The sequence below is a fragment of the Alosa pseudoharengus genome, unplaced genomic scaffold, assembly GCF_046254945.1.
Source record: "Alosa pseudoharengus isolate Yale_2024_CS ecotype anadromous, Long Island Sound unplaced genomic scaffold, YU_APseudo_1.1 YU_APseudo_1.1_scf_1, whole genome shotgun sequence".
In the NCBI taxonomy this organism is placed as follows: Eukaryota; Metazoa; Chordata; class Actinopteri; order Clupeiformes; family Clupeidae; genus Alosa; species Alosa pseudoharengus.
Window position 1 is genome coordinate 20658096 of NW_027468564.1, and position 13904 is coordinate 20671999.

The window sequence follows — 13904 nt, forward strand, 5'->3', positions numbered from 1 at the left end:
CAAACATCAAACGGAACAGGGGATTTGGGGAACACTTGTGATTTCAACATTTCAACTGGAGTCACAGATTACGTCCACTGACACCCAAAACAGAGACATCACCCTCTGATGATGAAGTGTATGTCACTTCAACCCTAGTGGACACTTCATTTTGAGTCACTGTGAATTAGTCGCTTCTTGAGGCCAGAGTCATGTTTGAAGTGAAGTGGACATCCAAACAGAGACACTAGAGCCATCACCCTCTGATGATGAAATGTATATCACTTTGACGCTAGTGGACCCTTGAGAAATGTGGATGACATTTTCAGTTACTGTTAATTAGTCGCTTCTTGAGACCAGAGTCATGTTTGGAGTGAAGTGGAATGGGCTAGTGCATGCTAATGCTTGTATTTCTATGGCGTGTTTGGGGTGAAGTGGAATGGGCTAGCGAGTGCTAATGTTTGTGTTTCTATGGCGTGTTAGATGGTTAGCATGCATCCACAGAGGCAGCAGTGGTTTGATGGATATGTCGTCTTAGCGTGTGTTAGCAGGTTAGCGTGTGTCCAACTCAGCAGCATTAATTGGGTGGAGAGACATGTGCTAATGTCATAGCAGGTGTGCTATGTTAGCAGTTTAGCATGTGTCCACCACAGCAGCAGCGGCAGCAGGATTAGAGAGCAGGACACACACACACACTCCATAAGTGGCCATATGGTCGAGTCTCAAGTGACACTAGCAGCTCTGCACGTGTCTCACCTGCTGCAATGACCCTCCCACATACTCACACACACACACACACACACACACACACACACACACACACACACACACACATTTTGAGACCTCCTCATGCATACAAAAACAAATTGTAACCACCTGCTTACATATGCAGCTCTCATGCAAGAGAGCACACACACTCACACACACATTCTCATGCAACCACACACACAAATTTAAACAATTAAGAACACTTATAGACACTTAAAGATACAACCACAATGCACACACACACACACACACACACACACACACACACACACACACACACAGGACCTTTTGACACTAACATGACCTTTCACTAAACTCAAGAAGCTCTACAATAGACACACACAAAGGACCTTTTGACACTAGTGTGATCTTTCACTTAACACAAGTAGCCATCAACAAGTAGCAGCAACTGGAATCCATGAATTTCCACGGAATTATTTTGGAATCTGATCCCTTATCATACATGTTCATTCGTACTCGTTGCTTGATTCGTACTCGTTGTAAAACAGTGATGTATTTGCATGGCTAGGCTGATGCCCAAGGCACCCCCATGAAAAATCTGTTGGTAGGATCGGCTAACTAGTGCCAGATTTCCTAGTGCAGGGGACAAGCCGAGATGACAGTGTCCTAAAACAGGGAAGATGTAGTCAGCAACTTCACAAAAACATACTGCATTAATTTCACAGTACCACAATATTTGATGTGGTGGTGTATTGGAAGTGTAATGCAGTAGTATTGCATCATCATGCTCAGGCACAGGATTAAGTTTTATTGGCTGCAGCCAAAAGGGTTCCTATGTGTGCAAGACCCCAGATCGGCCATTACAAAATTATAATTTTATTTAAATGTACATAAGGGGGGGGGGGGGCTTCAGTCCCAATGGCAAAAGAGGTACTTATCCAAAAGTCTTTTTAAAAGGAAACTGGTAAACGGTGAGATAGTGTGATGAGAATGGTTGATCTCCTCTCCTTCGAATGGCACGGTGCTTTGTGTGTAAATTATTTGGTGATCTTCTATGTGCACTCACGCCAGGCTATAGTGACTGGAAAAACACAACCGTGTGCTTGCCTGATCATGAAGGATGGTAGAGCCACAGACAGGCTTTTGGATGCCAAGATGTTAGTCAAACTCAAACTCACACACTCTCAAACTCTCACACACACACACACACACACACACACACACACACACACACACACACACACATGGACACGGACACACACACACACACACACACACACACACACACACACACACACACACACACACACACACACACACATGGACACGGACACACACACACATCATGAAGGACGGGAGAGCCACACAATAGACTTTTGGATGCCAGGATGTTAGGGTGTGCTGAAAGATATCAGGCATTTTGATCTCTTCTTGAAAGTGTATATTGAAAATATGGCAATGCCAGTGGCAAGGGAGCACCATTCTTCATTAAAAACACGTTTGGAATTCATTGAACTGATGGGAGAAGGTGTTCTCACAGAGATAAGGAGTCAGACCAAAATGGTTAAGTATTTTTCGATCAAAAGTGTCAATCAATCCCACTCACTGACCTTACATAAATCCTACATGTGTCTGTCAACAGGTCAACTGTCAAATATATGATCAAAGATATGACAGCAGAGGCCTGGTGTTATTGTGTGTGTGTGTGTGTGTGTGTGTGATATGAATGACAGCTGTCATTTTGCTTAATGTTGGCTTACCAACTTATAAAAACTGTTTACTGTTAATCTTAACTATTGTAAGGTTCACATTCTGTTAAGTCGCTTTGGACAAAAGCATTTGCTAAATGCAATACCCATAACCATGGGTGGTACAGTGACCTACAAGCATGCATTACACAACTCAACCCTTATGGTGGAATGGGTACCGTGCCATGCATACTCTCTCTAGTGGGGATTAATGATGATAACTGTTGGTATAACAAAATAGTGAATAAAACGTCCATTATGTATGCAGGCATTAACCTGTACAGGCAGTAGGGCCTTCGGTATTCTGTGTAGACTAGACTCACTAGAGAGCCTTCATATGAAGATGGGAATCATACAGACTACTTCTTAAATCCTCAGACACATCTGCACCTCAACACATTTGAAGAGAGCTTGTCCTTGGCACGCTTCGTCAGACCCTGAAAGACATCCTGACACTACAGCAAAGTCAGGAACAGAGGGGGGAAAAGAGAGAGAGAGAAAGGAATAGAGAGAGAGAAAGAGATAGAGAGAGAGAGAGAGAGAGAGAAGAGTGAGAGAGAGAGAGAGAGAGAAGAGTGAGAGAGGCTGAGCAGAGGCGAAACAGATCTGCTGTTTGCCACGGTTGCCCTGGTTACAGTTTCCGTGGTTGCCACCGTCAAAGATAAACGCTGCAGCCTGGAGATTGCTGCAGAAGCAACTCAGAGAGCCAACGGAGACAGAGGAAAAAACCTCATGCTGCCGCTGCTGCTGCTACTGCTCTCTCTCACTGGCCCTCCTGTTTCATCCTTTTCTCTCTTTCTCTCTCTATCCTCCCATCTCTTTCTCTCTCTATCCTCCCATCTCTTTTCTCTCTCTATCCTCCCATCTCTTTTCTCTCTCTATCCTCCCATCTCTTTTCTCTCTCTCTCGTTCTCTCTATTCATATGTTTATTTTTCTATCTCTGTCTCTACCTGCTCTGTCACCCTATCACTTCTGTTTCCTCTGTTCTCTCTCTCTCTCTCTCTCTCTCTCTCTCTCTATCTCTCTCTCTCTCTCTCTCTCTCTCTATCTCTCTCTCTCTCTCTCTCTCTCTCTCTCTATCTATCTCTCTCTTTATCTCTGTGTCTATCTGTCTTTTCATTTCTCTACTTCTCTCTTCACCTTTTCATTTGACCACACGTCTCAATGCCACACATGTGATAATGGCATAGTCTGTCCCACGAAGCCAATGTCCACTTTGTGTCTGACAAATTTACTTTGGCTTTCATCTTCTCATTGAGTTCAATATGGAACAGCATTAACAATCCAATATATCGGTAATCTTAATCAATTTTAGATATTGCATGATATAGCAGGCTAGACATGCTATATGTATATGTGTTAAATAAATACTATAGAGAAGTTCTGCTATGTGTAATCTGCAAGATAATTTGTAGTAATTGTAATGTATCTATTTAAATAGGTACAGTGTGAGTGCACAACAAAACATTAACCTTGTATGAAACGAGAAGAGGTACCATGATCCACGTTTTACCAAATATTGCTATCTCATAGGCCCCAAGCAGGCAGGTGGAACAATGCATATTAATTATTATTATTAATAATAATTAGAGAAAAAGATGTAAATGGTGTACAAAACACGAGGTCATTTTGTACAACCCCCCCCCCCCCCCCCTAATTACAAGGGTATGAAGGTATGAGGGTATGACTTATGGCCTTCCGGACCATAATGACCTCGCTCTGGGACAGGTCAGGGTTAGTTCTGGTCCAGAGATACCGCAGGCCCCTGTGTCATGGATAGAGTGCGGTGCAAAACTGAGCCTGACGACATCACAGTGGCCCCTGTGTCATGGATAGAGTGCGGTGCAAAACTGAGCATGACGACATCACAGTGGCCCCTGTGTCATGGATAGAGTGCGGTGCAAAACTGAGCCTGACGACATCACAGTGGCCCCTGTGTCATGGATAGAGTGCGGTGCAAAACTGAGCCTGACGACATCACAGTGAGACGACGGACAGATGGGTACTGGCAGCTGGGCACCAACTGGTGCGTGCCATTACAGGGGGAAGTCCACATAATTGGTATGTGTGTGGAGATCCACACACACACACACACACACACACACACACACAGATACACACACACACACAAACACACACACACACACACACACACACACTAACTGATCCATGACAAAAGGCCTAGGGCTTGCTGTTCCTACTCCCACAGAGAGAACTGCTTGCTTCTCTTTCTGACTATGTCTTTCTGTGTGCTTGTTCTATTCTGGGAAGGACAGCAGATAGATACAATCTGAGATAGCCCTCAAAAGCCCTGAGGACCGGGGCCGTTAGGACCGGGCCTGTTAGGGCCAATTCATAGTCTACACAAATAGAAAATGCATCCAGTGACGTAAGGGGGGGTGGGGTGGTGTGGTTGGCGCGTATGTGCGTAGCAAAATATATTGTCCAATCTTTTTTCATCATTTTGTAACATGACACAAGAGCAAGTTCCATGTCACACGTCTCCAATGGAGGGCGAATCGTCCACGTAGACTATGAGAAGGCACTACAAACCGCGTGTGAGTGAGCCTTTCGTTGTCAACTTCATCTGCGTTGCTTGAATAGACTATGAACCAGCCCTTAGGCGATACACATCAGTTGACAGAATTCATATTACAAATTCTAGAAGTTGACAGAGAGGGTAATGCTATATCTGCAGTAGAATGTTCTGAGGACTATGAAGCATTCACAGACATACAGAATATAACACTCAATCTAGAATGTTCTGAAGATTCCAGAATATTAAACAGGAATCACTGTCACGGTCAATGTTCAATGAACTCCAAAACATTTAGCAGATGTCACCGGATGTATGCCGAATGCTGAGTGAATTACTCTTGGTCCGCCACTGCTGTTTAGCTTATGCAGTTCTGGGAATCTATTTGATGTTACTAAGAGCATCATCTAATAATCCACTCTTCAAATACAGAAGGGTGATGCCATCTTTTAAACTGATGAGCTGTGCTCTAGTGATCAAGAAGACAAAACGTTAGAAGACGACATGCAATGTTCATGCACGGAGAGTGAGGAATTAAAATTGTGTATACAAGGTCTGATTAAACCAACTGTTGTTGATCCATGAAAGTTGACCAGATTGAAACAGGTTGAATGTGTTTTTCCCCAAATTACCATAAACTCAATGTTGTTTTCCGTGCCACCGGAAATGCCTTAGGAACGCAACTGTTTATGTTTATGTTTATGTTAAGACAGGTAAACAGGTAAGACATATCCAGTGTGTTAGAAGATGGCATGCAGTGTTGGAGCAATATATAGAAACAGATTAAAATTACAAACATACAGTGAGTGCATTATGAACATGACCAGTAGACAGATAACTGCATTGCTGTGGTGTGGTGGCTTACAACAATTGAACTCTCCTGAAATTCCTCATCACGTTCGGATGCCCTGGAAACAACACACTATCACATTGAACTCTCCTGAAATTCCTCATCACGTTCGGATGCCGTTGATGCTTCTTTATTCTATGCTAAGCAGCTTACGACCAGAGGGAGGAGGGAGTGGCACTTGTCCACGTCCGCACGTGCTTTCTGGGAATTATAAACCCACGGTGACCCGACGACAGAACGACGCAGGTCACCGCAGTCCAACACGACGGCCGCGGCCTACAAACCTCGCGGCTCGCTCACGGGAGCACGGCCAGGCCAGGAGGAGATTTGCAGGTGGTTAATCTCCGAATCTGAAATCTGTATTTTGTAAGGAACAGGTTTTTTTTTTTCGGCTTGTTTTCTGTGTATTGTTTTTGTTTATAAGTAACCATGTACAATGTTGCTTTGTACCAGATTTAAAGAAATGAAGCTCACTCTCCTGAGCAGACCCACAGGGTGGGGAATAAAATGCAGCTGGCAGTGGAGGGAACGTAACTAACATGGTTCTGGCTTTGATCTGGCCGTGTCAGATGATTCAGCTTCAGCTGCTGTTAAACAGGTGCAGTCGATTGCATTCTAATTCTTTTAGCTATTTAATAATGATAATTATGATATCACAAAGCCAATGTTTTATGTCCATGTTTAGGTTAGGTTTTTTAAATGGTCGTTTAGCTGCAATTGGTTAGTCACGCCCAACAATATGCATATGATATGATAATGATGATGACAACAATATGTCATCATCATTATCATCATTACCACCTCACCACGGGAAGCCCTTCTATTAAAAGGCTCTGTAGGGCTTTGTGTGGGAGACACCATGTCAGACGGCTGCTGAGTTGCATCGTGTCCAGTGGTGTAGTCAGAGATTTTCTAATGAGGAGACACAGCACTCAAAAAATCCTCCATAGAAATGAATGGGGTTAGTTTGTAATGCCAATATGGCAGTTGTCTACACATATCCCGCCCCTTCTGCCTCGACATGTGAATACATTGAGCCAATCATGTGCTGTGTTGTGAATACATTGAGCCAATAATGTGGTGTGTTGTGAAGACATGTGCCAATCATGTGTTGTGATCTCGCCACTGGAACAAGATTGGTGTTGTGAAGCCTTGCGTACGCGCATTTCGGCTGAAACGGATGCCCGATGAGTGCCCAAAAAGTGTTGCAATATGGCTGCCGAGTGGAGGGACTTGCCTAAAAGGACTTTGGTGTAGTCTACATGATATGCAGGACTACGCAGTATACCCACTTCAAAAGCATCACCATCTCAGTATACCCACTTAAAATAGGCAACATTTGGGGATGATCACAGTATATCCACTACAGCTAACTAGACTACAACACTGGTCGTGCCCACTTTTCCGATGGTTAGTATTGTCCCAATATCTGCACTATGAACTTAAACTAAGCATTTTTGAAGTGTGCAAGTGGGTGGTTTGAGACACAGACACCATGTCAGCCACGCAAGCTGCAGAGTAAAAATATGAGGCGTTGGAAATCAGCCAGAGTGAAGAGGAAGACATTACACACATGGCTGAAGCTGATGTGATGAGGCTGAGCTCCAGTAGTCACATCAAGAGCTGAAATAGAGTGGACTACACACTACACTACACTATCCAATTTTGTATAAACAGTCCACAGTAGATGTAGCCTATAAGTTAAGATGTGATGTTTTTTGAAAACAAATTGTTTTGTTGTTGTTGTTGTTGTTTTGGAGAACAGTAGATTTGACTGCATTAAATCTAGATTTCTACTTTGTGTAATGTATTCTACTTTATCTACAGTAGAAATTCAATTCAATGAATTAATAAAATACACATGCAGTTGCAGTCCCTCAGTAAAGCCCTCTGATTCATCACCTCTGTGTGTGTGTGTGTGTGTGTGTGTGTGTGTGTGTGTGTGTGTGTGTGTGTGTGCATGTGTGTGCTTGAGTGTGTGTGTTTGTGTGTGTGTGTGTGTGTGTGTGTGTGTGTGTGTGCTGTCGGAGGTGCCACCTTGTGTATTTTGTCCTCCCACTGAGACAGCACTGCCGTGCACTAACCCTCTGCCTGTAGGCACTGTTTGTGCCTCGTCAGCACCCATAGTTCTTGACTGACTGTGTGCTTCCCTGTTTATGTTTCCGATGCTATCTTTTTTGTTTGTTTGTTTTGTTGGTCTGTTTTGTTGTGCTTTTGCTTGCTGGGAGCGGTTTAACCATGTAATCAATGTGTGACGGAGGAGGGCATTAATCTTCTATGGTTTATAAGGTTGCATAGGGCCACATCAGATTGTGTGTCTGTGTGTGTGTGTGTGTGTGTGTGTGTGTGTGTGTGTGTGTGTGTAAGTTTATGCATGCGTGTGCGTGCGTGCGTGCGTGCGTGGGTGTGTGTGTGTGTGTAAGTTTAACCATGTAATCAATGTGTGATAGACTAGGCCATTAATCCTTACATGGTTTATCAGGCCGGGTGAGGTCACAGCAGACTGCACTAAACCTGACATGACACAAATACAACACCAGTGGCCTAGAGAGAGAGCTACAGGATACAGTGGTCTATAGACAGCCACTAGATTACATGCTGCTGATCACTGCTATGATATTATGGGCACCATTCATGTGTTTAGTCAGAGCCCAGACAACTACTGAGACACTGACAGGGTACGGAATACAAGTTGTATCTGAGTGAGTGTGTGTGTGTGCGTGTGTGTGTGTGTGTGTGTGTGTGTGTGTGTGTGTGTGTGTCTTTGTGTGTTTGTGTGTGTGTGTGTGTGTGTGTGTGTGTGTGTGTGTGTGTGTGTGTGTGCGCATGCATGCATGTGTGTGTCTAAGTAAGTAAGTAAGTAAGTAAGGCTCCCTATAATTGTCAAGTCATAAAAACAAAACACTGTTTGTGTGAATAATGTCCCAGGAAACAACACTAGAGACCTCATTCTAGACCTCACTCTAGACTTCTCAACACTCTAGAGACCTCATTCTAGACCTCACTCTAGACTTCCCAAGCTCAAGAGAACAATGGTTGGCAGCTGAGAATGGAACCCACGACTCTCTGATATTCTACTCAAAAGTTCTGTAACCGTCATGTGAACAACGACTTTGTGTATAGGCAGCAACCCTGCCTGAGCTGGAGTCTATGATCACACACACGCATACACACACACACACACACACACACACACACACACACACACACACACACACACACACACACACACACACACACATAGACTCACAGAACCAGACAATGTGGACTCTCTGAAGCAGAATCTGGAGTGGGGCTACCTCTGGCACAGGACCAAAGACTGTGTGTGTGTGTGTGTGTGTGTGTGTGTGTGTGTGTGTGTGTGTGTGTGTGTGTGTGTATGTGTGTGTGTCTGTGTGTGTGTGTGTGTGTGTGTGTGTGTGTACGTGAGCGAGAGAGAGAGAGAGAGAGAGAGAGAGAGAGCTGTGCTGTGTGTGTGTGTGTGTGTGTGTGTGTGTGTGTGTGTGTGTATGTACGTGAGCGAGAGAGAGAGAGAGAGAGAGAGAGAGAGAGAGCTGTGCTGTGTGTGTGTGTGTGTACGTGAGCGAGAGAGAGAGAGAGAGAGAGAGAGAGAGAGAGAGCTGTGCTGTGTGTGTGTGTGTGTGCTGTTGAGCGCCAGGCCCTGTCTTTGTCCAAAGAGAAGAAACAGAGGGCACTGCACTAGAGGAGGGGATGAGATTGAGTCTAATTTTATCACCCGCCCCAACCCACCAACCAACTAATTATAGAAAGGCATTGTTTGTGTGTGTGTGTGTGTGTGTGTGTGTGTGTGTGTGACTGTGTGCTGTGTGTGTGTGTGTGTGTGTGTGTGTGTGTGTGTGTGTGTGTGTGTGTGTGTGTGTGACTGTGTGCTGTGTGTGTGTTCCCACTTTGGCACTAGACTCTGCCTCTGAATGTGTGTATGGGTCTGTGTGACTAAGACAGTTCTACAGTGCCCACGCTGGACAAAAACAGTCTGCCTTGTGTGTGTGTCTGTGTGTGTGTGTGTGTGTGTGTGTGTGTGTGTGTGTGTGTCTGTGTGTGTGTGTGTGTGTGTGTGTGTGTGTGTGCCCCTACAAGAGCCCTCCAGTGCCTGTCCGGGTTTAAAAACAGCCCGGCCCATCATCTGCTAGGCCCCTGGTCATTGTGTGCCCGACACAAAGCCGCCCTCTTCCACAACAAAACCCTCTCCTCCATCCTTCGCCTACAACAGGGGCGTTTTTTCCCCAGCATTCAACAGCTCCCAATAGCCCCTGTTTACATGTTTATATTTAAACAGCCCGAGAAGGAACACGATCGCAGCCAGCTCTGGGAAGAGCTTATATGGTCATAATTGTGCTGGTGGGATACAGGGCTCTGATGCAGAAGAGGTGGAGCAGCCTACAGCAGGAGACCGCGTCACGTGAGTGGTCTGGTCAACCTCACACCAACCAATAACTACACCATCTTACAGATAGTTCATAAAACCCAATAACTGTACCATCTTACAGATAGTTCATAAAACCCAATAACTATACCATCTTACAGATATAGTTCATAAAACCCAATAACTGTACCATCTTACAGATAGTTCATAAAACCCAATAACTATACCATCTTACAGATAGTTCATAAAACCCAATAACTATACCATGGTGGGTCTTAAGGATAGTTCATAAAACCCAATAACTATACCATCTTACAGATAGTTAATAAAACCCAATAACTATACCATGGTGGGTCTCAAGGATAGTTCATAAAACCCAATAACTATACCATCTTACAGATAGTTCATAAAACCCAATAACTATACCATGGTGGGTCTTAAGGATAGTTCATAAAACCCAATAACTATACCATCTTACAGATAGTTCATAAAACCCAATAACTATACCACGGTGGGTGTTAAGGATAGTTCATAAAACCCAATAACTGTACCATGGTGGCTCTTACAGATAGGGTCTTATGACAGGCCTTTTTGGTAGGATGAGGGGGTGGGACTTAATGGAACTGTTGGAGATTGTTGGTATGTGCTAGTGATGGTATACACTCTCTCTCGTTGAATGTGTGTCTGTGTGTATGTGATGTATAGGCTACAGTCAGTTTCAAACAGACAAATAGGTTGCCAACTTTTAGCTGATTATGAAGCCATTAATCAGTTGAGCAGCAGGAACTGCTGGATACGCTAAAAGAAACCTTGAACAGCACACAAATCCGTACAGTGTTGAACTCCCATCAGTTCGGTCACTTCAGGGTCACGCCAGAGAACAGACTGGATTCAACATGATGGAACACACAACGTGTTTACAATCAATAACAGTCACGCCGCAATACGTCTTTGAAGGCCACCGTGAACTGCAGCCTACCACACAAAGCACACATATCACTGCCTTCCGACATCCCATATGTTTTCACTGTTATGGCACCACTGATGACGTTAGGTCAACATTGGAAGTGGCGTGCCGTGCAGACGGTGTGTGTCACATTTCAAGTCAGCTAGAGCTGTCATTCAAAGGAAGGTCAGGGAACACCGGGTCACCATGGAAATGCCTTCCTCGCGGAACAAGAAGAGGGACTCTGTCACGTCGTGTGGCTATTATCTCAGACTAGCCATGACTCGCCATTAGTGCATTTAAGCGAGCTTTAATGAATGTCTTTCCTTCGAAGGACACACCCTGAGGGTTCTCTGTGGGGAAGAAGGATGTTCCCAGCGATAAAGGATGACCCACAAACGTTTACAGGCATTACTGAACACATGGGTAGCCTACCTAACGTCGCATATTCCTAGGATTTTTACGCGCGCTAGGACCGGGGCAGGAGCCCATTATCCAATCATTGCCTGACTGTGTCGTTCGTTTCAGGACAATTGAATCGGGTGAGGTGAACTGTGCGACGTTCTGCTGCGCTCATCAAAACGCTGTCAGAGAGAGAGAGAGAGAGAGAGAGAGAGAGAGAGAGCACAAATTGACTTTACGAGGCACGCCGATGAAGACCGTAAATCTAGCGAATCGGTCGCCCTTTACCATACATTTATGAAAAACCTCCCCACACATAATCGTAAAGGGCAACCTGCGCCGCCTCCCCTGTCCGGCGCGGTGGCATATAGCCTATGATTTAATGGTTTAATCGGATTGCCATTTGTTGCACCATCTAATTCCCAACCCAGAGTCCGGTTCAAAACCCCTATATCCTCCATGAGCTCCCAGAGCGGCATGCTGGAGGAGGTTGGGGATGGGGGAATGACTCCCACCCAGCACCGGACAGTATCTGTCCTTGTCAGGTTTGAGCGATGTGACAGAGAGATGTGATTAGGAGTTTGATTTGATTACAAAAGACCCGTGTCTGTGACACGGAGTCAAAGGCAATCTATCTGGCTGCATGTAATTCAATTGGAAGGACATCGAGGCATCTTCATTGGAGATAGGCTATGCGCTAACCTAATAGTCTACAGGACCGTGCTTCTCTCTCTCTCTCTCTCTCTCTCTGCGCGCGCGCGCGTGTGTGTGTGGCATCTCGTCAACCCTTTACATTCTCATGCAGCCCAGTGCGGTGTCGTGAGTGCTGCCCTCCTCGACGAGACCGTACCGCACCACCAAAACCCACACGCAAGCATCACCATCGTCAATGAACATACACATGAAATCCCCTCAACCTCACAAACGTACACATCACATGCTCAGACAACGATTTCACACTGTAGTGTCGGTGTTTAGAGACAGGAGAGGGTTAGACGGAGACTAGAGTGTGTTGCGGCTACTCACCGGCATCATATTGGCTCCGTATCTCATGTAGGAAGGATTAAGCCAATTTCTTATAAGGTTCTAGTTTCCGTTATTGACAGCGGATGTTCTCCGTAATCCTTTTAAATCCAACAGTCCAGAAACGCGGTCCCCGGTTGCAGTTATCGACTTTTCTTCTTCAGTCGAAGCTGATTGTCTGCATAGCAACCTAGCCTACTAACGTTTGTAGACCCAGGGACTGTCTCCAGCGTTGTGGCTTAACTTTCAGGACTCGGGTAATTGTTCCTCGTTAACAAAAACCTGTTGCGGTTTCCACTCGAAATAACTTTCTCGTTTGCGCTGCTAGCATCCGTTACGCGCGAGTCGGGACTCCTTTTCCTACCTGTGCGTGCACGACATGGCTATATGTCCAGGACTGGCGAGGAGAAGTAGCTACAATTGATCCTCTGTTATCGTAGCCAACGGCGACAGACTGCAAGCGACAACAGGAGCATGTTCCACTTCGGCTGTGGCGAGGATGGCCGAGCCAGGAACTAAGCGGATTTTCGCCGCTTGGCAAGGTGGAATGTGTGTCTGTGTATGTGTGTGCGCGCGTGTATGTGTGTGTGTGCTCAGGTTCCTGTGTTTTGTGAGTGTGTGTGTGTGTGTTACTACAAGGATTCTCGGACGGATCAACAAACCGCAGCCCTACCCCGGGTGACGTCGCGCGGGGGTATGCTTCTTAATCCCTCCGCTGAAACCCTAAACTCCTCCCACCGGCTCGCAGTGCGGGGATTGTCGCCGGTACTACCCCGACAGTGGGGTCCTTGAACCGTAACCTCAACACTGCGCTATGCCAGCTGGCTGGTAGCTACGACTAAACAGGGAGCATAAGATCAGATGATCGAGTCAGCAGCCAGCCGCTCAGCGGTTTTCGGACACAATTCGGTTTATTCATGAATTGATGTTAAGCATAATCACTCGCAGGCATGAGTCACTCGAAAGTATTAGGCTGAAAGCTCGCTCGCTGTGTCGCTGAAAGGCTGCAATCCGTCATGCTTTATGAAATAATTGGATAGCTCACATGAAACTGCACAGTTAAGATACTGTGCGTTGCAGGTGGATAAAGGTTGTTCTTTTTGTGAAGGAATGTGTCTATTTGCAATTGCCCACCCCCCCCCCAGTCGCAAAACAAACAGATTCATGTAGAATAAATCACAATCTCTGAACTGCTTTATTCTTATTTTGTCTTAGTAATTTTAACAATTAACAACAAGCAAGTCGTTATTACATCTTTATTGCAAGAGCCAAAACACACTTGTTACAGTTGATTGTTAAATATAGT

General features: G+C 45.2%; 1 protein-coding gene across 2 annotated transcripts in view; it reads right to left on the bottom strand.

Annotated features, from left to right (window-relative positions):
- tp53bp2b (tumor protein p53 binding protein, 2b) overlaps window positions 1–13195 on the bottom strand; it is a 51769-nt gene extending 38574 nt beyond the window's left edge. For both annotated transcript variants that reach the window (XM_076283970.1, XM_076283961.1), the window contains exon 1: window positions 12602–13195. In XM_076283970.1, coding sequence (XP_076140085.1) covers window positions 12602–12628 — 27 coding nt within the window. In that variant the 5' untranslated portion in view covers window positions 12629–13195. The remainder of the gene's footprint in view (window positions 1–12601) is intronic.
- Window positions 13196–13904: the final 709 nt, after the last annotated feature.